The 25,246-nt window shown below is 48.7% G+C and overlaps 6 protein-coding genes across 6 annotated transcripts; 3 read left to right on the plus strand and 3 right to left on the minus strand.

Annotated features, from left to right (window-relative positions):
* Nucleotides 1–1,340: 1,340 nt before the first annotated feature.
* On the minus strand, nucleotides 1,341–1,964 carry EDB93DRAFT_1061227 (uncharacterized protein; the record flags this gene model as incomplete). Its single annotated transcript, XM_041444828.1, has 3 exons — nucleotides 1,341–1,433; nucleotides 1,578–1,628; nucleotides 1,848–1,964. Coding segments are annotated over 3 exons (261 nt in total), but the record flags the coding sequence as incomplete, so codon positions are not given.
* Nucleotides 1,965–3,470: 1,506 nt separating this feature from the next.
* EDB93DRAFT_84458 (uncharacterized protein) lies at nucleotides 3,471–4,313 on the minus strand. Its single transcript, XM_041457670.1, has 3 exons — nucleotides 3,961–4,313; nucleotides 3,540–3,894; nucleotides 3,471–3,487 (listed from the first exon to the last, which is right to left on the minus strand). The coding sequence occupies exons 1-2, from the start codon at nucleotides 4,179–4,181 to the stop codon at nucleotides 3,570–3,572; spliced, it is 546 nt and encodes a 181-aa protein (XP_041302040.1). The 5' UTR covers nucleotides 4,182–4,313; the 3' UTR covers nucleotides 3,471–3,487; nucleotides 3,540–3,569.
* A 1,007-nt stretch (nucleotides 4,314–5,320) lies between these two features.
* On the plus strand, nucleotides 5,321–8,742 carry EDB93DRAFT_84770 (atromentin synthetase). The gene is made up of 6 exons (XM_041457678.1): nucleotides 5,321–6,219; nucleotides 6,271–6,407; nucleotides 6,465–6,703; nucleotides 6,754–7,587; nucleotides 7,646–8,397; nucleotides 8,448–8,742. Exons 1-6 carry the CDS (start codon nucleotides 5,586–5,588, stop codon nucleotides 8,654–8,656), a joined length of 2,805 nt encoding a protein of 934 aa, XP_041302041.1. The 5' UTR covers nucleotides 5,321–5,585; the 3' UTR covers nucleotides 8,657–8,742.
* Nucleotides 8,743–9,958: 1,216 nt separating this feature from the next.
* On the plus strand, nucleotides 9,959–12,746 carry EDB93DRAFT_1094982 (major facilitator superfamily domain-containing protein; the record flags this gene model as incomplete). The annotated part of the gene is made up of 19 exons (XM_041446653.1): nucleotides 9,959–10,111; nucleotides 10,163–10,236; nucleotides 10,295–10,371; nucleotides 10,420–10,460; nucleotides 10,510–10,643; nucleotides 10,707–10,754; nucleotides 10,807–10,831; nucleotides 10,885–10,913; nucleotides 10,968–10,985; nucleotides 11,047–11,216; nucleotides 11,271–11,390; nucleotides 11,457–11,508; nucleotides 11,622–11,644; nucleotides 11,697–11,730; nucleotides 11,783–11,938; nucleotides 11,993–12,050; nucleotides 12,102–12,178; nucleotides 12,227–12,374; nucleotides 12,426–12,746. 19 exons carry the CDS (start codon nucleotides 9,959–9,961, stop codon nucleotides 12,744–12,746), a joined length of 1,758 nt encoding a protein of 585 aa, XP_041302042.1.
* A 2,393-nt stretch (nucleotides 12,747–15,139) lies between these two features.
* Nucleotides 15,140–15,542, minus strand: EDB93DRAFT_1255976 (uncharacterized protein; the record flags this gene model as incomplete). Its single annotated transcript, XM_041453876.1, has 2 exons — nucleotides 15,140–15,199; nucleotides 15,252–15,542. 2 exons carry the CDS (start codon nucleotides 15,540–15,542, stop codon nucleotides 15,140–15,142), a joined length of 351 nt encoding a protein of 116 aa, XP_041302043.1.
* A 1,853-nt stretch (nucleotides 15,543–17,395) lies between these two features.
* EDB93DRAFT_1255977 (CHAT domain-containing protein) lies at nucleotides 17,396–22,442 on the plus strand (the record flags this gene model as incomplete). Its single annotated transcript, XM_041453877.1, has 10 exons — nucleotides 17,396–17,505; nucleotides 17,558–17,572; nucleotides 17,628–17,704; nucleotides 17,754–17,904; nucleotides 17,955–18,099; nucleotides 18,163–18,267; nucleotides 18,320–18,404; nucleotides 18,485–19,095; nucleotides 19,121–19,501; nucleotides 19,575–22,442. The coding sequence occupies 10 exons, from the start codon at nucleotides 17,396–17,398 to the stop codon at nucleotides 22,440–22,442; spliced, it is 4,548 nt and encodes a 1,515-aa protein (XP_041302044.1).
* Between the last annotated feature and the right edge of the window lie 2,804 nt (nucleotides 22,443–25,246).

Genomic DNA, 25,246 nt, shown 5'->3' on the forward strand with positions numbered 1-25,246 from the left:
ACTGCCTGGGATGCAGAGATAGAGGGCGTATACTTGGTCCATGGAATGGGTGTACTTCCACCCATTGCAGTACTCTCCTGCGCTCTATCACCCAAATTATGTCCTCCTGCTCCTACCCCCAGCCGTGGTTGATCATTATACCCATTTGCACTTTCATCCTCATCATCCTCATCATCCATCGCAAGTGCTCCAAGCAAGCTCAACCCGATGCCTGTCTCCCCATCTTCTTCTTCCTCCGCGCCCTCCAGATGGCGATGCAGCGCAGAAAATTGTGTGCTCTCATCGTGTTGATTGTCATGGTCATAATCAAGATAAAGCGAAGAATCGTCGGCATCCGAGTTCGACTCTGGTGGTGACGACGCAGTGAACAGTGGTGATGGCGGAGACTGTGGTATTTCATGTGGCGGTGGTGGGAAAGGCGAGCGTGGCGGACTGCTATTTGCGGGGAGCATGAAAGATGGTGAGTGTGATGAGAGAGGCGAGTAAGCGCGTGAAGTTGTCCCTGATCCAGGTGATGGAAGCAAAGGCGATAGTGGCGGTAAAATTGGACTCGCTGTAAGCCGCGGCGACTTGCTGAGGCGCAGTGGAGCCACGGTAAGCCCTTTCGCTGCACTGGTGGTGAAATTAGTAGAAGACGACGACGAATTTGAAGTGGGAGCTGAGGTTAAGGAGCCGTACGTCGAGCTTGAATTCAGGAAGGTGCCTGACATGGACTCAGAAGCGGATGTAGAAACGGAACCTGATGTGGACTGAGACATCGAAGGTGAATGATTCGATAGAGATCGAAGAAGCTTCTCCACAGATCCTGCGGAAGAAATGTGTGTTGAGCCAAAAGAAGGGATGGATTGCGCACTCGAGGTAGCTGGGGTGGAGTTTGATAAGGACGTTGGCATTGAATCCATTGATGAGGACGAAGTAGGCACCGACTGTGTGCTCGACGAAGTCTGCACTAAACCAAACGAAGACGACGGCACCACTCTGCTGGACGAAAACGAATCCTCGCTACTACGCCACCCATCGCCATCAGAGAACGTGGTCGAGGCAGCGCTTGACGTTGATACAACCGAGTATACAGATGACTCAGACACAGACATTGTTAACTCGTGTGTACGGCCCCTCAAACGCTCCGGGGAGGACGAATATAGATACATATCAGGTGAAAGTGGCTTCCGTCTGACAGGCGAACCTCCGAGACGCGGGTCTGAAGCACTGTCAACTCTTGCCACTGAGCTTCCAGGACGATTCGCATTAGAACTGCCTGGCCTTGGGCTGCTGGAGTTCTCTGGCCAGGACGGTGATGCCCGTTCAAGTGACATGGGACGTGTATCAGCAACGTGAAGGGATCCCCGTTTTGCCATGATGGGGCGCTTGAGTTTCCCGTGAAAATTTACGTCTGCACCAGAGAAGCGTCCCACAACACCTTCACAGAAGCCCTGGTGGTGAATCGATGTTAGTGGTGTATTGACCAAGGATAGAGTAAAATAAATGAATACGAAGATTCAAAAGGAAGTATTAAAAATGCAATATGGTACAAATGCAAGGGACAACATAACTGGTACAGCACGAAGAACACGCACCAAGTAATACCCAGTTTCAGGAAGCTGCATCAACACTGTGATTTTATCATCCTAGGGCGACAGATATTAGCATGATGAAGAAAAGGAATCCAAAAAAGACAGTGATCTAAAAGATGTGCTCCCTCAAGGCCCCTCTCTCCAGCGATATTACCACGAGATTATATCTCAGTCAAAATTATCTCGGCTCCTGGCTGAAACTGAACCCAACTGCATCCTCAACCAAACAGCCAAAAGGCTATAAGAAACGAACCACTAAACTCAAACACTCACCTTGAGAAACATGAGATCACCGATTTCCCTTGCAACACAATCCACGGTCGCTGTACATCGCCCAACGCCTCCTTTGGCGGCAAAGCGTGTCCAGCGGGCAAGTTCTTGGGCAGCCATACGCTGCCAGTTTGTGCTTCCTGTAACGGATACGGTGGATATGGGATAATTTTTCAGGTGAAACGACACAAGCGTATTGGTTGATATGTGGAGCCAGTGTCACGTTCTCAGGTGTATGCAATTGAGATATAGGATAACGCAGGTATCGGTCGAATGAAATTGCAGTCGTAGATGGTCGTAAACTGTTGAAACAAAAAAGAAAGGGTAAGTATGTGTTTTTGTCACAGCTCGGCCTGTCAAGAATCACTGAGACCAGAAAACAGGGCAGGCACAGATCTGTGGAACATCACAATCATAGACATTTTCCTCCGCAACGAACGCAGGAGGACACGTGGTAGGACTCACGCTCGCGGCATACTCACCTGTGAATGAACTGTGCTCACCCGTCAGAGCTCTCCTCGCTGCTGTGCACAACCGTTACAGCTGAAAAACAGTGTTTGATTCTACTTAAATTAGATTATATAAGCCGTGTGTAGTCCGTAAAAGTACTAAGTAATAAGTCATATTAGTAATCAAAATACGTGCCTGCACAGCCAGCTTGATAACGTTCTCGACGCTCGTGCAGCTGGAATCTTCGAAGCAACGACGTGGTACCGACTCTTGTGGCTTGTAGCTCGCTGGCGTTGCGAGTGTTTCTTGTGAGTTTCAAGTATCGATTACCTGTTGCAGTCTTTGTTTAGTAGCCGAACTTGAATAGCCGACAATGCGGTGCCGCATAACGGTTTTAACTTGCAGTTCCATCCTGATATGAACGGGTATCAACAGTTGTTCTTCATCGACATCAGTGACAGATTTAGTTCACATCGCATTTGGGTCAAATGCTTCATTAGCTGCCCCTGACCTCCTGAACTTTTTCCCACTAAGCAGTTTTATTAAGCACGGAGTCCCTGCATCTAGCTGCTCTGACTCACGTTTGGCAAGGTTCGAATTTCTCGTGCACTTATTATAACCCAACAGCTTCCTTGCGATCTGTCTAGGGCGGACTACGAACGAGCATTTTTTTTGTTCTATAAAAGTTTGTGTCAATCAGTCCTTTTCAAATCAATCAAGTTCAGTGAAAATCACTGTACGCTTCTTGTCGGCGTTCACAAGACCGCCGAGCAGACCAGATACTCCTAGACGTTGTATTCAAGGACCAATACTGTGCATCCTAGGATCACATGTAATGGGTATGAATCAGGTAGAATTGGATGTCGTCTACTTCAATCCGTATTTAGACCTTGAAGGTATCATAATAGGTAGGCGTTCAAGTTATCCGGCCTCGTCTCGGCCGCTCGAAATAGGTTTGTCTCCAAAGATACCTATATCAGTAGGACGGGTTGGTCCTCCTTTTTCTAGTGAGCACCGAACAGGTCAGTGGAGCATGGTGTATTGTATATGTTAAAAACACTCCACTTGACTCGTATATAGCTCATTCGAAGTATTTTGCCTATCAGCCCAGAAGCTTGGAGCTGTCATAAGGCGGTGAGGTACAAATTAGTCCAGAGTGGAGTGTAACCTTTGGAATCAAGCTTCAAGGCTTACTGAAGATGCAACCTCAGAAAAGTGCGAAACGAGTACAAGGATCTGCTCAACTTGCAAGTAAGGAACGAATGCATACTGCACTTAATTGACCCAAAAAAGTGAGATAAGGGAGATAACAGTGAACTCAACATTTACTGATGATGAAGTTGTCATGATGCCACCCACATCGTTCACCCATAGTTCGAACCAAAAAATAGCACAGCAGACTCCAAGTAAGATTCCTGCCGCAATCTGTGGCCATGTATGATGACCCAGCTGGACCCTTGACATAGCTATCATGCATGTCCAAGGTAAGATAACCACTGGAGCGAACGTCGCGAAACGAGGGAAGGTAGGGTGGATAGGTAGCTTAAGGCAAGCAAAGGTAATATATACAGCGAAGAAGGTGCATGTAGATGCATGTGAACTAGGCATCCTGACGATGTGATCAGAAATCTGCATGCACTACTGGAAGTGGATCGAGTTTCCGCACCCATAGGATACTTTATGTCTGGAGAACTGTGATGGGCGTTCTTGTCGTATTGCTTTCTTGATGATCTTAGCAAGTTTTGAACATAGCAATGCGCCGGTCACAAAAAAAGCGACTCCTGCAGAGCGGGTATAGAGAAGAGCTGCTGCGGTCAACACCGTCACTACTTTGGACGTCTGCAGAATGGACTCAGCACTATCTCTCTGTTCCGAAAACAGGTGCATACTTCATCTAGAAACTTGAGCCATAGTGGTAGTGCTGCTCCCATAGCTGTATCGTTTGAGCGCAAAAAGGGAGTAAACAGGAAACTCCGTTTGGAGAATGTTCAGCTCTCTTAATCATCTCGTCATATAAGAGCCACTGCCTGCGTGACGGTCATTCATAGTATTGAACCCTCACGGGGTTCGAACAGCGAGAACAGACGTCACCATGATGACGCGAGCTCCAAGTTCGAGTAAACCTGTTTTCGGTAAGTGAAATATTTGAAACTCTCTACCGCTACTCAACGTTCGAATAACTTCGCTCGTGGTGTACTATCATTGGAACAGAATGTACATGATTTCCACAGAAGGCCACGTAGTATCTCTGATCAGCAATATAGGGCCGACGGCACGCATGTACCATTTGCGGATTGCTGGTGGGCCGTGATAATCTAGTGTTGTCCGTCTTGGTGTTATGGAGTCACTGTCTCTGATCAGCAGGACGCGTACTACGTAGACAATCAACAGAAATCCCCGTGAGAAGATTTACACTTTTAAGTGAATGAACTATTTTCAATAGCTCAACGTTAAGCTTGACATGCGATATGAACTGATTACTATAGTGCCACCTTTCAACACATGCACTGGCTCACCTCACTTCACAAATATAGGTTCGGATACTACATCCATCTTGTTTCTAGGTCACTCGTCCCCCACATTCAAAAGTGCCGCCACAGTTACTATTGTGGTATTATTCGTCGATACTGCCAATGTGGCCATGTTCAAGTTCGTGGCTTTCCCCCACCTTTTGAGCTTTTCCTAGGCGTGCTGATTCTTATATATGATTAGCTCATTGACGAAAATGAAGTACACTTGTGCGTCAGCGTCTCGCGACTGACCTGAGTCGGTCATGAGGCACATCCCGCACTGGAAGCAGGCGACTCGAAGACATCGACGCTTCAGAGGCTCGAGTGAAGTTTTTACTAGAATGAGATCATCCTCGAAGGCTGTTCGAACCTGGTGGCAAGACCAATAAACCAGAAATGTGATGCAACCTTCCAATTCTCATATCGAAGCACGCCTGAATTTGATCCATTTCGGATCTCAACTTATGACAAATGGTTTGCCAATTAGTTGCCATCCATCCATCCCTTTCCCGAACTCATGAGATGAATCGGTAGATTCCTCCACATCATAGTATGGAATGTGGTGTGGAGAGGCCAATGATTTTCGGCCACTGCACAATTTGAAGTTGGTGACGCAGCTGGCAGTGTAAGTTGAAGACTTACCACTCAAAGTGTTGTGCTGCTAAACTCGTGCCAGGGCGCAAGCATGATCTTTGATGCCAAATGACGAAGTATATAAAGTCTGACGCTCGCCGTCAACATGTTGTATAACTTTTGCAATTAGCCATTCCGATACCTCACAATGGCAGAACCTGATTTCAATACGGTTCATGACATTATTGCTCAAGCTGCCGAGCGCTATCCGTCACACAAGCTTTCTTTCATAACCTCCTCCGCACATGACTCCTCCATTCAGACAAAGACTTTCAGCGCATTCAACCAATATGTTCGCAACGTTGGGCGCGCAATGCTCGAGTGGGGCAAGCCTACGGGATCGATTATCGTTGTATACCTTACCGAACACGAAGAAAATATGGCTGCCATCTGGGCATGTCTCATGGCTGGATATATCCCCTGTTTACAGCCCGTACTCAGTGCACAACAGGCGCACAAGGAGGCACATGTTGCTCACATCAAGAACCTGTTTGAATCTGCAGTTTGGCTCACCAACGAACTTGGTGCTGAACAGATCAGCTCCATTGATGGTCTAGAAGTTCACTTGTTCTCTGATTTGAAGGCCTCCGCAGAGACGTTTACTGTCCCACCTGACTGGGTTGCGTCCGAACCTAAGCCCGATGACCACGCAATGCTCTTCCTGACTTCGGGCTCAACCGGGTTCTCAAAGGCGGTCGTGCACACGCACCGTACCATTATTGCTGCTTGCCATGCCAAGGAGCTACGCTTTGGCCCGCCTTCCGAGTCTCGAGTCTTGAACTGTAAGGCTACCATCGTTAGAGCTTTCTTCAAGAATTAACTGTGGCCATCAGGGGTAGGATTTGATCACGTCGCAGGGTCTGTGGAAATGCACGTCACACCTCTCCTATATGGTGTTTCGCAAGTCCATGTACATGCATCTGTTATTTTGTCCGATTCCGTTCGCATGCTTCGTCTGATCGACGAAAATGTATGTTCCAATTCAGCCGTGGCTCCTACTTATCAATTCACCACGCTATTTTTTCAGTCCATTGGTCTAGCTTTCGCACCAAACTTCCTGCTGGCCAAGCTCACTCGCGATCTTGAAAAGCGTACCGATCTTTTTGGATCTTTCGACCTATCCTCCATCAAGCGGATTATTAGCGGAGGTGAAGCAGTGGTTTCGAAGACAGCAAAAGCCTTCGCTGCTATCATGAAAAAGCTTAGCAAGAACCCCCCCGCAGTTTCTTTCATAGTCTCTGCTGGATTTGGAATGACAGAAACTTGGTAGGAATAGTTATACAACATCGATACATCTAAAGTGACCAGTCTTGCAGCGGTGGATGCATTTTTGATCCAGTCAATATTTTTACAACCGAACCCACTCGCGAGTTCCTTGATCTTGGACGTCCCGTTAATGGTTGCGAGATGCGCATCGTTGACCCTATTGATGGCACCACTCCGCGCCCAGATGGCGAGAGCGGTGAGCTTCAGGTTCGCGGACCGATGGTTTTTGTATGCTACTACAAAAACCCCGATGCTACGTCCTCCAGCTTTATCGAGGGTGGCTGGTACCGCACTGGTGATGTAGGCATCATCGAAAGTGGCGTCATGCGCCTTATTGGTCGCATGAAGGACACTGTCATCATCCATGGTGTCACATATGGTATACCCGAGCTTGAAACCCATCTGCAGACTTTGGAAGGTGTCACGCACTCTTTCCTCGCTGCTGCTCCATACCGTATTCCTGGCCAGGAAACCGAGGGATTCGTCATCTTCTACTCGCCATCTTTCGACCTCAATGAAGCGGACGCCCCCATGAAACTTTTCACCACGCACCGTGCTTTACGTGATATATCCGTCAAGATGATCACCCAGCCACCTCAATTGATCATTCCCATCCCTGTGAAGCAGATGGAAAAGACAACTCTGGGGAAACTTTCTCGGTCTCGCCTCCTCATCCTCCTTCAGAAAGGTGGACTGGCGAAGCATATCGCCCGTGCTGACGAACTTCTTAGCGAGGCACGCGGCGCTTCCTTCGTAGCCCCCTCCACAAAAACGGAAAAGGCTCTTGCCAAGATGTATGCAGGTATCCTGAACCTCGCGGACAATGAAGTTTCGGTAAACGATAACTTCTTTGAATTCGGTGGTACATCTATTGGTGTTCTCAGGTAAATACCTAATTTACTACCGTAAAAGATAACCTTGATTGACGTAGATAATCTGCAGGCTTAAACGTGAGGGGGAGGCGTACTTTGGCCTGCCTGAAATCCCTGCCATACAAATCTTGAAGCACCCCGATGTCTCGAGCCTGGCCCATTATGTCGATTCCTTGCTCTCCAAAGACAGACCAGCTGATGAATATGATGCTGCTGTTCCCCTCCAAGTGACCGGAGACAAAACGCCTCTCTTTTTTGTGCACCCTGGAGTTGGAGAAGTTCTTGTTTTCCTCAGTCTTGCAAAGTATTTTCAGAATGAGCGTCCGTTCTATGGACTTCGTGCTCGTGGCTTCGAGCCTGGTCAGCCCTTTTTCACGTCCATGGATGAGATGGTTTCCTCGTATACTGCAGGTATCAGGAGGGTCCAGCCAGCGGGACCATATGCCATCGCTGGCTACTGCTACGGTGGTTTGATGGCATTTGAGGTGGTCAAGCGTCTGGAGGCCATGGGCGAAGAAGTCAAGTTTCTCGGTCTCGTCAATGTTCCACCTTATCTTGCTCAGCAGATGTACGATATCGACCTCATGTGTACGCTCAACGTTGCGTTCTTCCTCGGCCTTCTGTCGAAGCATGATTCTGAAAGTATGGTGCCCTCGTTTAAACCGCTCACACAGAAGGAGAGGCTCGAGATCGTGTGGAAGATGTCGCCTCCTGAACGTGTCGCTGAGCTCCAGCTGACATCTGAAACTCTCGAGCACTGGATCAAAGTCTCCGCGTCTCTCTTGCGCTGTGGCAATGGATACACCCCGACGGGTACAGCTCGTAAGTCATACATTCCTCGACTGAAGCGGAGTTTGCTCATGTCTTTCTAGCGGCCATTGATGTTTTCTATGCCATCCCGCCTCGCGGCCCAGATGACAAGGTTAACTGGCTTAAGGAGCTCAAGTCATGGGCTGATTTCAGTCGCACCGACCCAACATTTATTGACGTGCCTGGGGAGCATAACACGCTCATGGACTCTGATCACGCCTCGCAGTTCCAGAAGCTCTTCCGCAGTCGTCTCGAGGCTCGTGGAGTGTAATGTTTGTCGCGCTTTTTGTGTATTTATTTTTCGATAAATATATTGTTTGCACCCATACCACTACTGCGGCCTTTCCCAAATAATTGATTTTATGGCGGTCAACTTAATTAAATCACGTGCACGCACAAATTTCACGAATGTACTGATTACGTAGTACTATTGGGACCGTATCATCAAATCAATGAGACACCAACCATGTTCTCAGATCCTCAAGCTAATCCTCAGCAAATCCATCTTCCACCGACGGATTCAAGTTACGGAAGGATACCCCAGCCAGAATAGGCGGCCCCCAGCTTTCCAACCCGTTTCCCACCCGTCAATGGAGTATGGCGAAGCATCCCGGGCCATAGTGGGAGGAACAACAGCTGCCAGGGTGAGCCGATGAGTAGAGATCTACTTGAATCAGTGCATGTACAATGTGGCCAGGAATATTCGCTATGTCCGTTAGTCCAAGGCTTTCGTTGGGGAGGGAAACAAGCTCTCTGAATATGGGAGTCAGCCATGGGAGGATTTGAACCGGTGACAAAGCTGGGGCTTTGTCGGCAAGTCCAAATCAGGGTGCGCTTCCTGTCAATTGAGCTCCGTTCCCAAGTGCGCGCTGTGTCATGACCATTATTTATATCGCTGACTACGTGATTTTGATATATAAAAAACCACTCTGCTGGCAATACACCGTATAGTGATGCTACCAGGGAAAGTTTGGGAGTAAACCTCTCGGGTCTGGTGTGCTGGCCTCAATAGCCTGTCATTCAAATTGCCACTTTCTACATTAGGATAAAATTTCAAATGTGGGCCAGCGACACTCGACGCGTCAAGTACAGCGTGTGATTAGCTGGGCGCGTCAAAATATTAATGGTTCGAGTCCACCAATGTGGGTCACTGATACTAAGCAAGACTTCTATCAAGAATCGCGACACTTGGGAAGACCGTAATTTCAATAGAGAGAGAATTTCTCTCTTATATACCGCAACACACAAAGGAAGTGAACAAGAGTCAATACGCGGAGTTCTATGCGCCGTTCTGTGGCCACTGGCGTAATTTCAGAGCCTCAATGATGTTCCGAATCCCAAATCATTTGCATGTGTCGGTCCAACCCGGAAGGTCGAAGCCACAGGCCTTCTGAACGTCGCACCTCGGCAGAATTCGACAACTCATCTATACTTTTATTATACAGATGGCGATACCAAGTTATGTAATATCAACTCACCTTTGTTCGTCCTCTCACCCACCATTGATCCTTCTTCAAATTTACTCGCTGCCCTCGTGATCGACTCGGTCTAAAACTCTCGCAACATGACAAAAATGGCAGAGCCACCATCACCAGCAGTCGAGGAGGTCAAAGAAACGCCAGGTACATCATGGAGAAAGCTCGAGGAGCATGTCATCCCCAGAAATCGCATGGGTATTGTATTCTTTAGCTGGATGTGTACCATCTTCCTGGTAGCTATAGATCAAGTACGTATCTGTGTTATTTTGTTCGGGAATATCTGATTTACATACTGCGAGACTGTCGTTGCCACCGCCTTGCCTACAATTGTAGCCGAATTGGGAGGAGGTAAGAATTATAGTTGGGTGGGAAGGTACGTATATTATGTTACATATGATGTTATTACGTGGTACTGACTATTTTCTCCGTAGTGCTTACATGTTGGTGTGCTCCTCTTTGAGTCCGCTATATGGCAAACTATCCGACATTGTAGGCGAGTGCTTTTTGAGTGCCATGGCGCGTTGTTTTGAAATCATCTCATGGCTGGGATCTGCAGGCCGCAAACCCATGCTATACGGATGCATCCTCGTATTTTTGGTACGTTATTAGCACCCGCGTCCGATCCGGCTTTGACCTCATAGACCAGATTGGTTCGGCGCTGTGTGGCGCAGCTCAGAGTATGACATGGTTGATTGTCTCTCGTGCCTTACAGGGAGTTGGTGGCGGTGGCATCTTCCAACTCGTAAAAATCACCATATCTGACATTATTCCATTGCAAGAGTGAGCGAAATTCGAATATGTGTTACCAACACCGCATCGTTATAGACCATATTTACTTTCCAGGCAAGGCAAGTATGTTGGTTTAATTAGTGCCACTTGGGGTACAGCAAAGTAAGGTCAAAATAAAACGCACCCACAAGGAATAAACTTATTCATTTCTCAGTGTTGTCGGACCATTGGTCGGCGGCGTAAGGTCTTCCATCTTCTGAAGGGATCTGAGAATTTATTTTGTACGCTACAGATTCTCACTGATCATATATCTTGGAGGTGGTGAGTTTGCATGTGTTATTTCTTGACCGAAGGTTCACGATCGACGCGTATCAGGTGCTTCTGGATTAATTTGTGCGCTCGATATGTTTCTCCCCGAGATGAGAAGCATATTACTAATCCCACTTATGGGCAGACCAACTGGCGGCTTAGCCGGGGCACTTTTATTCTTTTTCTTAAATTTGAATCCACATCAAGGAAAACCATTCCGCGACCATATCCGGGAATTTGATTTTGTTGGGCTTTTCGTGATTGTTATTGGTGTTGTTTGTCTCCTTATTGGTCTCAGCTCGAGCGAAACGACGTGTAATTTCATCCTCCTGCTCTACAGAACCGGAACCTAATGTTATTTCCTTCTAGGGAAAACCCCCAAAACTATTGCGCTCCTTGCTGTGGGAGGCACACTGCTCATCATCGGTGGAATTAATGAGGTATTTACGAAGCGGTCCCCTATTATTCCTCCTCGTCTTTTCAAGGCAAGTTGTTGAGAAAACTGCTCATATCAATCAATATTGTCTCTGATGGTTTTCCAGACACGTACGACAGGCCTTACATTAGTTTCTGTCTTCTTGCACGCTACAATATTCCTTGCAGGTGTGTCATGTACGCGAATTTATCTCGAAAGTAACATTCATTTATATCACTGCTCCAGGTTCTTAGTGAGTACGTTGTAGACAGTGCTTATACTTGATATCATCATGGGTTTTCTAGCTACCTTCCAATGTACTACCAAGGTAGGCCTGTCCTGTAGCCTTCTAGTCTACATTTTGCTGAACTCGACACAAGTTCTTGGTGCATCCGCAACAATTTCTGGCGTCAAGTAAGTATCGAATCCGTGTATTATTGTTATTCTATATTGCTGATATGCGCAGAATGCTTCCTTACTCGTTAAGCTGCTGTGTCTCGTCGTTGGTTTCCGGAATGGTTGTGACTCGCATAGGGTCCTACCGCCCTGTCATGTGGTTTGGATGGACTGTCATGACACTTGGTTGGGGCCTCATGATCATGCTGGATAATGCGACCAATATGTGCGTATGTATTCAGTGTCCAAGTCACGCGGTCGTCATAGCCTTTTTGTTCAGTGCAGCGCAGGAAATCTACCCCCTTATTGCTTCCCTCGGTATCGGTTGCTTGTTGCCGGTGAGTTTACCACATCATAACGATGCATGCTCATCATCGCCTCTGCGATAGACCCCGTTTATTGTCATACAGGCAGCCATGCCTATTAAGGATATGGCCACCAGTACAGGGACTTTCATGTTGTTTCGGTTAGTGTGATTTTACAATTTTTTCCATAGGTACTTATCGGCCTTGAGAACTCTCGGGAGTACGGTGGGCATGGCAATGGGAGAAGCTGTTATTTCCAGTGTCCTCCAGCAGAAACTGCAGGACATTGAAGGCCTAACAATTGACACCTCTGTCACGGCTTTAAATGGCAACATCAAACTGATTTCTTCCATTTCTGTAAGCAAGCTTCCGTGGTCTCTGTCGCGGCTTAACGATTAATCCCACCAGAACCCAACAGTGCGTAACGAGGTCATACGTGCTTACTCGCAGTCTATTAGCACGATTTGGTTGGTCAGCACCCCGATATCTGCATTCGGTCTCTTTCTTGTTCTCTTTATTCGTAGTTACACGCTCAAGCGCACTATCATCCGCAGCGGCGAGAAGTCAGGAGACGTTGAGACGGGTGCTGAGCAAGTGGCAGATGCAAACGACTTACCAGCCATGGAATTGGTGTCTTTGGAGAAGCATAAGCCACTGGCCTGCTTCGATGACGCCACTGGATCAACAGACTCATTGGACGATATTGGCAAGCAGAGGATGAAAGTATAGAACGAGGGAAAAGATATTTTCCCTGCATCTTGGGCATAGAGGTTGGCAACACCCGAACTTACTCCATCGACGGTCTGACTCGGGTCCAGATGGCAATGACTTGAGAGTAAGTGGCGTAAATGACGCATTTCGAGCATCGAAAGGATTTCTCTCACTTACAGATACCTATCATTACATGATGACGTTAGAATTCGTTCTGCAGAGTTCACACATCATTCTGTTACAATACCTCATCTCCGCTTATGTCACAAGTGTTCCAATGCCATCGTCGTTGCTGCGTCTTGCATGGCCGTAATAAATTCCATCAACTATGAGACTCGCGGTTCAATCCAATCAAATACCATTCGAAGCACATTATAGAGCTCCATCGTCAATTTATACCAGCTGTGAGAATTTTGAGTCATTGAGAGTACATATGCATGGATATTTGTAAGTTTAGACCACTACGAGGACTTGGTAACAAATTTGTTGCTATTTGACGTTGTGACCAGCATTTTCGGTGATGATAGTTCTGCTCTGGAGTTGTCGTATCGCCAAAAGCATTTCGAAGACCAACAACTCCATGGAATGAAGCAGACGTCGCCATAGTAGTAAATGAAAGAAGAGCAGAGGAAACAGAACCCAAGAGGAGAACGTGACGTGGTGGGACGCAATTACACCTGATGCTGGCGGTATCAACATTGCCATAGTTCGGGTGCACAATGAGCATGATCGATTTTCAGGCTGCGGCTTTGTTTGAACCCAGTAACTTAGTACTCTCGCCGACAGAAGATTACAGGTGCACCAGAACTTATGACTTCGGCATCAGCTTGTCCACGCAAATGTCATGTTGTTCGTTGGTGTCAAATCTCAGATATCTGTTACCTGGACCATGCCATGTACGACGCGCTCAAGATCATCTTATTTTCAAGGATGAACACGTCAGGCCTCCTCTCTTACCCTTCATAAACACTTGTATTTTCTTGCTCAAGCAGCCATATCTCCCCCACTTCCTTGTCTTATTCTAACATGCGACGAGTCTTTACAATGGAATATCGAAGTCCGTCCCTCAATTCCCGACTTATTCGTCATAGCCTACGACGTCTTAAAATCCGTCTATTAAAACTTGCGCACTCCGTTGATAGACTGTTTAATGGGGTGTATGAGACTTTTGGAAATCAGACTCTTCAGTGCTAAGCAGCCTAAGGTTTTATATCTGTCCAAGTTGGCCGCCATCATGGGACACGTGGGGCCATGGACGATTGTAATCCACGGAATCATGAAAGGTTATCCCATGTACATGAAACACAGCATGACGTAGTAGACAAAATTGCACCCGATGCCGGCGGTATCTCAAGGCTTTTTCTTGGCACCTTCTTCGCCAACTTATCTCACTTGAACGGGCTCTTGAAGTTAAGTAGTAATAATTCACATATCGTCCTTTCCCAGCCTTACTGGAAATGATTAATGAGGCTCCACACTCCGTATGGGCAAAATTTACAAAAGCCCTTTTCACATCCGTCAGGGTTCGCAGGCTCATGATCTTCTCGGAACGTACAACTGTGTAAAATCGATTCAGCCTATCATTTTGCAAATAGCTGTAAAACGAACACGTTCTACCGAAAATCATTCTGCCGCATGACAGCAACAACAACCCAGCCAAACCGTGTCCATAAGCATATGCAGGGTATAAAAGTCGGTCGGCATCCTGCAGTGTTTCTCTATCCTCAAAGAAATCCCCCTTGAAAAATCACATATCACCTCGCACAGAAAATGCGTTTCTCCCTCCTCGCCGTTGTCGTTGCTTTGACAGCATCTATGTTTGTCAGCGCATGTTTGGACGTGAATGAAGTTTGCAGCGGTGATGAATGTTGCGATGGCTTGATTTGTTGGAAAGGTCGTCCAGTAAGTTGGAGCAGGTCGCGTCAACCAGGATTTAACTACATGACTCACTCGCGCACCTTAGGATGGAACTAAGATCTGCCAGTAGTAGTCGGTCGAAATTGGGCCGGAAGCCCAAGGAGCACGTTGCAACAGTGGGTCATTCTTTTCTGCTTTCGCTTTGATATCATGGTTGATGCGTTGATAGTGCAATACCTAGTTCAGAGACAATCAGTACAGCTGCCTTTGAAGAAATTTTCGTACTGCTCGAGTAATGTGTATCTTTGAATTTAAGTATCTGAAAATGATCGACCGTCGCTATTTTTGCTTGTGGTCGATTCGAGTAGGGTAGAGAGTTCGGGAGTGATTTTCTTCGTCGAGCGAGTTTCGGATGAGGCGCAAGGACGGGCAGTGCATCAGTGAACCTGTGAACAGACTCGCATGAGATCAGTGTTTATGCAGTAGTGGTACTCAATGACTTTTGAAACTTTCAAAAATTTGCTTGAACATCTAATTTCTGCATCGTGTCTCACTCATGCCATGTCCGTTCCATCCACCCAGTCAGTGGCGCGGCCTTGAGGCCCAACTAGAAGCTAGCCAGAAGCGTAAACTGGGTACCAAGATCAATCATCTTTAGTGCGATACAGAAAAAGTGATTTGGAGATGGGAAAGGCGTTTGCGTTCGACAAAGCCCTCTCCTGATGTGTGGAAGTCGGGTATAGTCGAAGCCCAAGGTCGTACAAGAGCACGCGTTATGATGAAAAAGAGGGCAAAATAGTAAAGATAAAGAGCGCGGTACTTGACATCACAGAGTACCAGTAGCGTAAGAGCTAGGGATTGGCTCTCTTCGTCGAGCGAGCGTAGGAAGGGGTACAAGGGACGATTGACTGAGAAGAGGAACTTGGAAGAGTGTCCATTGATGGTAACTAGGGCCATTGGGGTATGCTATGGAATAACTTGATATCGTTGTAGGTGTCCAAAACCGAAGAGAAAGCTATGACCATGACTATGGTACTAAAGATATTCGACCAAGCGCATATCAAGGATGACAATGAGTAACAATTTACGAAAGGTAGTACCTCATTATCTCTGCACAGCAGTTGCAGTGTCACTGGCCTACTAATGGCATAGGCGATTTGCAGATACTGCATATAAATGAGCAACGAGTGAGTGAGAAAACAGACGTGAGACCGAGTACCGACAAGAATGGGCATCGACTTCTCAACTTTGTCCCTGCACTGGCAGGGTTACTGCAGGTTCAAATGATGGAACGATGAATGGGGTATTGGGGTAAGAGACCAGGGTGTCGAGCGAGCGTTCCGTGGACCAGGTTAGTGATGTTGCCCCAAAGCTAGGGCTTTGCCTGGCTTCAGACGGCTTTGGCCTGAGCCGCGGCTCGAGTAGGGGAAAGAAGAGTTACCTGTAAATCATGAGGTCACTGTGCATCCAGTATTCAACCATATATAACTCACCTGCGCACCTTCGGATGGAGTTGTGACAATTTGAGCCGACAGCCCGAGCGGCATTTATGTGATGGCGAAGATAAGAAAAGAAATTAGGATAGATGGATGTGCGAGCTGCGGGCGATGGCCTCCAACTCCAAGTCGTGGGGGACGGGAAGGAGGTCGTTATGCTATTGCGGCTGTGTCGAATTCGGTCGTAAGGGACATCTGATATGGAAGACTGAAATTATGGCCAGGTGGCGCGAAGTGATGGTTGATGTGAATGTGAGCCAGCGGTCGCCTTCAAACTTGTGGGCATTGAAGCTCCAGGTCGTAGGGGACAACGAGGGAGGCCGCTGCAGTTCTCCGGTATTGAGTTGTAGGGGATAATGATTGTGCGTGAAGGTGTCAGTCTTGGATGATTTTGATCGAGTTTCCTGGTTTGGGCAGTCTAGCTTCGACTGGCTCTAGATCTATTAGGTTGGGCTGGGCCGATGGTTAGAAAGGGAAGGACGCAGGCAGGTGGGAGGGCGGGACACTGCTTACGAATTCGATTGTGTCAATTGACTCATGAGTGGAACGGTAAATTTTGAATTGACGGATAAGATTATAAGACGCGTGGCTAATTAAAACGCTAGAAGTAAGACTGCTGTGCGACGAATTAAAAGGGAGAGGCGGGTGGGTATAACGAAATTTGAACGAGCGAGACGACGAACTCGGTGATATGAATAGAGGACGCGAACAACGTGGCCGCTCAGCTGGACGCATGGTGCGAGGTATTCCGGCAGGCTTCATTATCCGGCACCTGGACACATTCCTCTGGTGCAAGAGCGGTGCATACAATAGTATACATAGCACAGTATTGAAGGAAAAGAAACATGGCGATTACTTAGAGCTTCCATGGATTACATAATAATAATTAAAGTTATTTCTGCCACTGATCGCGACACTCCTTACAGCAGCAAAAACATGCGATACAGTCAGTTCTGTGCAAGTTCTCGCGCAACAGATTGTCCAACAGTACTGAGGGTCATGCCAGGCTGTGCAAGTTGCAATATCATATGCGAATTCTTGCCAGAGTGCGAATGCCGTACTCTTCAGCCTCGTGTTGGCTGTGCGCCTAGTTCATCGTGCCATCAGGCTGCTGTACAAATCTGACGACATTGTAAACGAGGCTCGATATTATGCAAGTCGCCCATGCCCTTTTGACTCATCGGCGCCGCATGGGGTGGATGCCACGTGCATGCTGTGTTTTCCTCCTTTATAGTCCTTCAGAACTTTACAGATATTGCAGTGTTTCATGAACAGCTGTTCGTTTGGATACGTCCCTCAGCCATCATTTTCATAATGGCTCATCGTCAACGTATCTCTTCAACCCCATCAGAATCAGACTCTTTTCCAGCGTTGTCGCTTAGAACTCCCCCAACTCCTTCAACTGCTTCCAGTACCGAGCCCTTGTAAGTCGCTGCTTTTTATACCACATGTATGGATTTAATTTCGTATTTTCAGGCAAAAACAGGATAAGTCAGTATATAAAGCACTGTTCATCTAAACGCCTGACAATGTGCTTATTATTTAGTGAGGAGCCGAACCACCCAGACCACACTCAAGATCAGGCAGAGATGCGCCTCAGTGGAGTGCAACAAATCATCACTGGTATGCGATATTCATCTCCGCTCGGCTTGTATTGACCATTTCCCTAAAGCCATTCGCGCGACTGATCTCACTCTTGGCCTCCGACGGATCCCCGCTGGCTTCCATGCAGTGATCAAGGCCGACGACGTTGAATACCAGACAAGCAATTTATCTGTAAATCTAGACCAGGCTGTCGTCGAATGGCACGAGCGCATTCCTCTGTAAGTCATCTTTGACCCAACTGTCCTGCAGGTATTGAGAAAGACTCTAGGCCATGCGAGCCACGCTCTAAAGTCCGGATCAGCGTATATGTCCTCATTCGAATTGGGTCCCATGCTCTGTCACGGAGAGCTCCTTCGCACGTTCGAGATCTCAGTCGGAGAACTACTGGATCGCAGCGAAAAATCGCATCGTCAGTATCGTCGATTGTACACAATGCCTGACAGATGCTGACGAGCATCGCAGCCATACTATTTCAGCCAAAGCAGCAGGAAGTCGTATCCCCTTGTACTTCACTTTTCTTGACAGTGGAGCAGCAGCTTTCTGATCAAAACGATGCCGCACATCTTTGCCCCCCTACTATTGTGAGCGAACAATGCAGTCTGGCATTCTGATACTGAAAGCCGTAACGTGTAGCCTACGTCCCCCGATATGGATGCATTAGCGATGAGGACGGATGCCGGACATCGTCTTCTCGCACGATACCGCAGGACGCAGAACAGTGGGGATCTCAATCAATCCATAAACCACTTTGAACGGGCCTCGTATCTTTGCCCATGAATCATCCCTATCGCCCTGCAGCGTTATTCAATCTCGCCACCGCAAAGTTTGTTAGTTGCCAAGCTGAGGGAAGATACCTCGACCTCGATGACCCTGTCTCCCTGTTTCAAGACGCCCTCGACTTGCGTCCCACCGGTCATCCGGACCGAGCGGTCACGCAGCTGCATCTTGCCATTGCTTTGCTCTCGCGCTTCGCGAAACGGGAATTTCAAACGGATGTTGATGCAGCCAAAGAGTTACTCAGCGAAGTCATCAATGTCTGCCACGCCAACAGCCACATTTACAGAGCGGCTACGATTGCCATGGAAACATGCGCTCTGCGTTCTGCTAGAGGCATTAATGCAAATGATCTCGGGCAGGAGTGGCACGCCCCATCCATGCTTCCGTTATCGCCAAATCAACTTGCTCATCAAGCACAGCGGTGTTTGGAGAGAGATGAACCTAGCGCCTTAGATGAAGTGATATCCCTTCATTATGATGCACTGGGATACTACAACGCCTGGCATGCTTGCCGAGGGCAATTGCTAGGCAATCTAGCTGTAATGCTAGGAACTCGCTTCGAGCGTCGAGGCAGCGACAAAGACTTGGATGATGCTATCGCGCTTTGCAGGGAAGCGCTGGCTTTGCGCCCGGTCGGTCACACAGATCGGTCTGCAGTCATTAAACAACCTCGCGAATCGACTCTCCTCCCGCTTTGACCACCGAGGCAACGGCAAAGACTTGGATGATGCTATCGCACTTTGCAGGGAAGCGCTGGATTTGCTCCCGGTCGGTCACACAGATCGGTCTGGGTCATTAAACAACCTCGGGAGTATACTCTCCTCCCGCTTTGACCACCGAGGCAACGGCGAAGACTTGGATGATACTATCGCCCTTTGCAGGGAAGCGCTGGCTTTGCTCCCGGTCGGTCACACAGATCGATCCAAGTCATTAAACAACCTCGCGAATCGACTCTCCTCCCGCTTTGACCACCAAGGCAACGGCGAAGACTTGGATGATGCTATCGCACTTCACAGGGAAGCGCTGGCTTTGCGACCGGTTGGTCACACAGATCGGTCTGCGTCATTGAACAACCTCGCGACTCAACTGTCCTCCCGCTTTGACCACCGAGGCAACTGGCGAAGACTTGGATGATGCTATCGCACTTTGCAGGGAAGCGCTGGCTTTGCTCCCAGTCGGTCACACAGATCGGTCTGGGTCATTAAACAACCTCGCGAATCGACTCTCCTCCCGCTTTGACCACCGAGGCAACGGCGAAGACTTGGATGATGCTATCGCACTTCACAGGGAAGCGCTGGCTTTGCTCCCGGTCGGTCACACAGATCGGTCTGGGTCATTAAACAACCTCGCGAATCGACTCTCCTCCCGCTTTGACCACCGAGGCAACGGCGAAGACTTGGATGATGCTATCGCACTTGACAGGGAAGCGCTGGCTTTGCTCCCGGTCGGTCACACAGATCGGTCCAAGTCATTAAACAACCTCGCGAATCGACTCTCCTCCCGCTTTGACCACCAAGGCAACGGCGAAGACTTGGATGATGCTATCGCACTTGACAGGGAAGCGCTGGCTTTGCTCCCGGTCGGTCACACAGATCGGTCCAAGTCATTAAACAACCTCGCGAATCTACTCTCCTCCCGCTTTGACCACCGAGGCGACGGCGAAGACTTGGATGGTGCTATCGCACTTTGCAGGGAAGCGCTGGCTTTGCGACCGGTCGGTCACACAGATCGGTCTGCGTCATTAAACAACCTCGCGACTCACCTCTCCTCCCGCTTTGACCACCGAGGCAACGGCGAAGACTTGGATGATGCTATCGCCCTTTGCAGGGAAGCGCTGGCTTTGCTCCCGGTCGGTCACACAGATCGGTCTGGGTCATTAAACAACCTCGCGAATCGACTCTCCTCCCGCTTTGACCACCGAGGCAACGGCGAAGACTTGGATGATGCTATCGCACTTGACAGGGAAGCGCTGGCTTTGCGACCGGTCGGTCACACAGATCGGTCTGGGTCATTGAACAACCTCGCGAATCGACTCTCCTCCCGCTTTGACCACCGAGGCAACGGCGAAGACTTGGATGATGCTATCGCACTTCACAGGGAAGCGCTGGCTTTGCGACCGGTCGGTCACACAGATCGGTCTGCGTCATTAAACAACCTCGCGAATCGACTCTCCTCCCGCTTTGACCACCGAGGCAACGGCGAAGATTTGGACGAGTCACGAGAGAACCTACTTTGTGCATTGACGTTGTTGACGCAGCATGATCCTCGTCGATTGATCGTCCATAAATCTATAGCCAACGTCTATCTATCATTCCGTCGTTCAGAGCTTGACGGCACCGGCGCTGGCGAAAATACAGATAGTTTGAATGATGCCATGCATCATATTAAGGCAGCAGCAAGCATTATATCTGCAGGCTTGCTCCCCCGCCTGCGGGCAAGTCTACTTTGGGTGCACCATGCTCGTCAACATTCACATGGTACTCAACTGGAGGCTTGTACGACTTCTATGCAACTTCTGGACGCTCACATGTCTGTGACAGCCTCCGTGTCATCTCGTCATAATGCCATGAAGGAATTCCCAAGTACACTTGCCGTGGATGCTGCATCGTGTGCTCTTCATAGTGGTGACGTCACTCGCGCTGTTGAGTTGTTGGAGCAAGGCAGGACCATCATCTGGACCCAGATGACTCGACTCCGCACACCTCTTGACGGGCTCCAGGCTTGCGGCGATCATGCGGTGACTCTGATGAAGAAATTCAGAGATCTCAGCTCTCTCCTTGGTAAACCTCCTTCAAGCCATCCAGAAAGGACCCAAAGAGTCGATGTGGAAGCAGAAGCCACCCGGTACAGACGTCTAGTGGGGGACTGGAATGGAACTGTGGAAGAGATTAGGAAGGTTGAAGGCTTCTCTCGCTTCCTGCTTCCCCCTTTGTTCTCCGATCTTCAAGATGCAGCTCGTGATGGGCCCATCATCATGCTCGTCGCAAGCCAATCGTCTTGCGATGCCATTATCATCCCGCACAAGCAACCTCCCACCAGCATTCAACTCCCTACCGATATTCAGAAACTCGCCAAATTGGTACTCACATTGCGAGAGTCAGTTGAGAAAGAGACCGGGCACGCGCTGGTGGAAGCTTTGAACGAGTTGTGGAACAATGTCGTCGGCCCAGTGGTCGAGAAATTGCGTGGATTGGTAGGACTAGGCTCCCGAATATGGTGGTGCCCGACGTCTCTCTTCAATTTCTTGCCGTTGCATGCTGCTCGCGAGTACAGAAATGGGGGAAAGTCTCTTTCGCAGCTCTATATATCTTCGTACACCCCATCTCTCACCGCGCTGATCAAGGCTCGCGCAACTCGTGACAGACCCACGTCAGTGCCCTTCGTCGCCATCGGTCAGAATTGCCCAGCCGGTGCCTCTTCCACTTTGGATGCTGTGGAGCCGGAGCTGGAATTGGTGGGGAAACTTTTGCCTCCTCCCCCAACTGTCTCCTTCTCCAAGATAACCAGCGTGGATGCCACAAAATCGAGAGCACTGCGCGCATTGCGCGAAAATACCTGGTTCCATCTCGCATGTCATGGGACACAGAGATTTGACGAACCCTTCAACTCAGCCTTTCTTATGCGCGACCAGCCTCTTTCGCTCCTCGATATTGCACAGATGGATCTGTCTCAGCATCATTTTGCCTTTCTTTCTGCCTGTGAAACCGCGGTCGGTGACTTCAGAACGCCCGACGAGGTGATACACCTAGCGGCTGGCCTGCAGTTTGCTGGGGTTAGGAGTGTCGTCGGGACGTTGTGGAAGGTCAACGATGATACTGTGCAGCGCTTAGTCAAGGCATTCTATGAAACGTTTTGCGAGGGTGGCACAATGAATCCCAAACGAGCTGCCAAAGCGCTGCACCGAGCGTTCCAGTTGTTGGCTAGTGAGGAAGACATACCCTTGTCCCAGCGCATAGTGTTTGTGCATATTGGCATATGATCAATTCCGTGCGTCCTCCCACCTTGTTGATGAGAAATAATCTGATGACTTGGCATCTAGTCGTAGCTACGCGCAATCTATTGCCAAGGACTTCGATATTTCGGACTTTAACACCGTATACCTACACGATATGTACACCTAATTTTGACACGAATCTCGTATTTTCCAATTTGTTGCCTCGGAGCCCGGGGTGGTCGCTTCTAAGGTGCAAATCCTGATGGTTTGTGCGCAAGAATGAAGTTGTCTATGTATTGGATTTTCTTTTGTGGACGAAGAAGAAGAGTTAAATGTATTGCAGGACAAATAGTATCATCTGACTAGGGACACCGAGAGGGAGATAGGCATGTGAGTATTTGGGCAAAGCCCCGAAGGGGGTTCCGGCCAGAAACAACGCTCCGAATCTAAGAGGTCGAGGTGAGCCGTGATACCCAAACACTTAAGGAGCCCAGCGACGCGTCAGGCGAAGGTTGGACTCCCGTTTATAAGGAGCGGGGCGAAACGTACCTTGTATTAGCGAACCTTTGCCATGGTATAATGGGTAAAGGGTTCAATGATTGGAGTATCTTGCAGGTAAGGTGCCATTATGACCGCATGATTGCGCAAGTATATGGTAAAGGCTTCGCTTGACCACCTTCCCATAGATTTTACGACGTCAAATGGAACGCCTCGAAGTAAATACTCCAGCGTTCCTCCTATGCGGATGCCGTGGCCTTTGAGGTCTGGGCAGCCGCCGTTCTTGGCGATGCTGCTAATTCTTTGAAGAAAGGCTCCTCGTGTCAATGGGCGCATGCCCTTGGGGTGCTTCCATGCGAATATGTGATCATTGGGTGCCGGATCATTGATTTCGAAGTGCTTGAGTAAAGCTTGCATGGGGTCAGTTGCGTCTGCTTGACTCGCCCAGTATACATCTTCTCCGTTGACCGACGTTTTCGTGCGGGGAATGCGAATCTTAGAGACTCGGAAGCCATGATGGTCCTGACAATCCAGCTGAACGTCCGCTCGTTTGATGAGCGGAATACCTTCATTGAAGGCCTTGATGGATTGTATAGTAAACTCTCCAAGCCGCGCTAGTGAGTAAAAGGCGCCTGTCAGGCACGCGAAAACGGCTGCATCAAGAGGTGCGTCTAGTTGCAGATGATCCCGAATCTGAAGGATGGACGCGATGGTGAACGGTTCTCTCTTTGCACGCTTGGAATGAACTGGGGCTTGTTTGGCTGCCCTGTCAAGCGCCGTCTTTAACTCGTGTTGTTGCATGTTCCAGGTTTGTCCATGAAGGATGTGCCAGGCGCGCACTGCGTATACGTAATTGGCGAGTGTTTTTCCAGCATATGAGCCGGCGCAGCTTGCTATGAAGGTAAGAATGGTGATATTGTCCGCTGGACACCTCTGGAGTTCTGGGATGCTTCGAGTATCACAGAAGACGTGGAAAACAAGTAAGCCTGCTCCATATGATTCCTTGGTTCCTTGGGCCCAAGAAGCATTCATTACCATAAGTACCCGTTGAAGGTCTTCATCTGTAATAGCAAGGATTTTTCCGTCTGCATTCCGTACAGATCGGCTGTGTACTGGGTACCAGAGTTTGAGCCGATCTCGCGCTAGACAGTGGGGGCGCAGTGGGGAAGTGATTGGAATCAGTCCTGGTTTGTAAGGAAGGGGTTTATCAAGTGTATTGATGGGTATTAATGGCGCTGCAAAACGGGTGGGCTCTCTTTGCTTCTGTTGTGGAGTCTTCATTGAGGGAGTGACGTCTCGTTGCGTTTGAATTAAGGATGCAGCAGATATGGTGGATAGCAGGTGCGCTGAAGACAGCAGAGAGCAGGATCGTTTGGGTGGTTCAGGATTGGGTGGATGAATCGAAGGGATCATAGATGAATCGGCGGAGTGGATGGGGAATGGGGAGGAGGGTGAGGAGAGATCCTTCATCAGCGTAAATGCCTCGTGAGGGGGGATCGGCTGGGTTGGCACTACTGGTGATGTATGTTGAGTGGAAAGAGTGTGTAGATGAGAGGCCGTGTAAGAATTCAAATATTCGGCGGAATACTTGATTGACGGCTGTGTTGCGGCTGCGTCCGTTTTTCCATCCGTCGATGACTCCCTGATTGTCACCATAGACTCGGAAGTGTCATTCTGGTTTATCCAAGGCGACAATGTATCGAACGAGAAGCTCAAAACCGATTGCTTCAGCCCAGCCGATGTCCTTCTGTCCTTCGAGGGTGGCCCACCCAGGATACAGCTTCCACGCCCTCCATTTGTCTCCAATGATGATTGTGATTCCGACGCCCGAGCTCGCATCTGAGAATGCTGCTGGGTTGTGCAAGGTGAGAGGCTTGGGAATGGTGCGGCCAAGGAAGGTAATCTGTAAGATGTCTGCCCACCAAAGCATGTCTTCTGCAAGGCCTTTAACTGGCCGATGAGGTAAGAAAGGATGCTTATGACAAACCTGCAGCATAACCTCGAGGCTCGTGAGATACGCATGGCCTCGAGGATGAACCAAAGACACATTGAGAAGCTTGCCGTGAAGTTTTTGTATGTCAAGAAGAACATGTACAGTACGATCCTGCCATTCTCGCACTGCTCTACTATACTTCGCTTTTTTCTCGTCTGAGAGATAAACCAGATTCTGTGCAAGGTCCCATGTGAGGCCAATGTATGGGTTGCAATATGCAAAGTTAGCGTCTTTCTGAGCTTCCCATGGCGTGCGTGTAGCAGTAGAGGATCTGTTGATGTCGTCAAAGTTAAAAGTGAATAGTTTGTCTTCCGCTGACCGTGGTGAGCTGTTTGATAGATCGAGAATCGGGAATCTG

This window comes from Suillus bovinus (genome assembly GCF_016758785.1).
Source record: "Suillus bovinus strain UH-Sbo-P2 chromosome Unknown EDB93scaffold_107, whole genome shotgun sequence".
Classification (NCBI taxonomy): domain Eukaryota; kingdom Fungi; phylum Basidiomycota; class Agaricomycetes; order Boletales; family Suillaceae; genus Suillus; species Suillus bovinus.

Bases quoted from the DNA above. Each gene is read 5' to 3' on its own strand.
- EDB93DRAFT_84458 (XM_041457670.1), bottom strand. From the start codon at position 4,181: ATGCACCTGTTTTCGGAACAGAGAGATAGTGCTGAGTCCATTCTGCAG. The intron at 3,895-3,960 runs GTGCGGAAACTC...CAGGATGCCTAG, and splicing joins AGACATAAAGTATCCTATGG to TTCACATGCATCTACATGCA.
- EDB93DRAFT_84770 (XM_041457678.1), top strand. From the start codon at position 5,586: ATGGCAGAACCTGATTTCAATACGGTTCATGACATTATTGCTCAAGCT. The intron at 7,588-7,645 runs GTAAATACCTAA...GATAATCTGCAG, and splicing joins ACATCTATTGGTGTTCTCAG to GCTTAAACGTGAGGGGGAGG. The intron at 8,398-8,447 runs GTAAGTCATACA...ATGTCTTTCTAG, and splicing joins CACCCCGACGGGTACAGCTC to CGGCCATTGATGTTTTCTAT.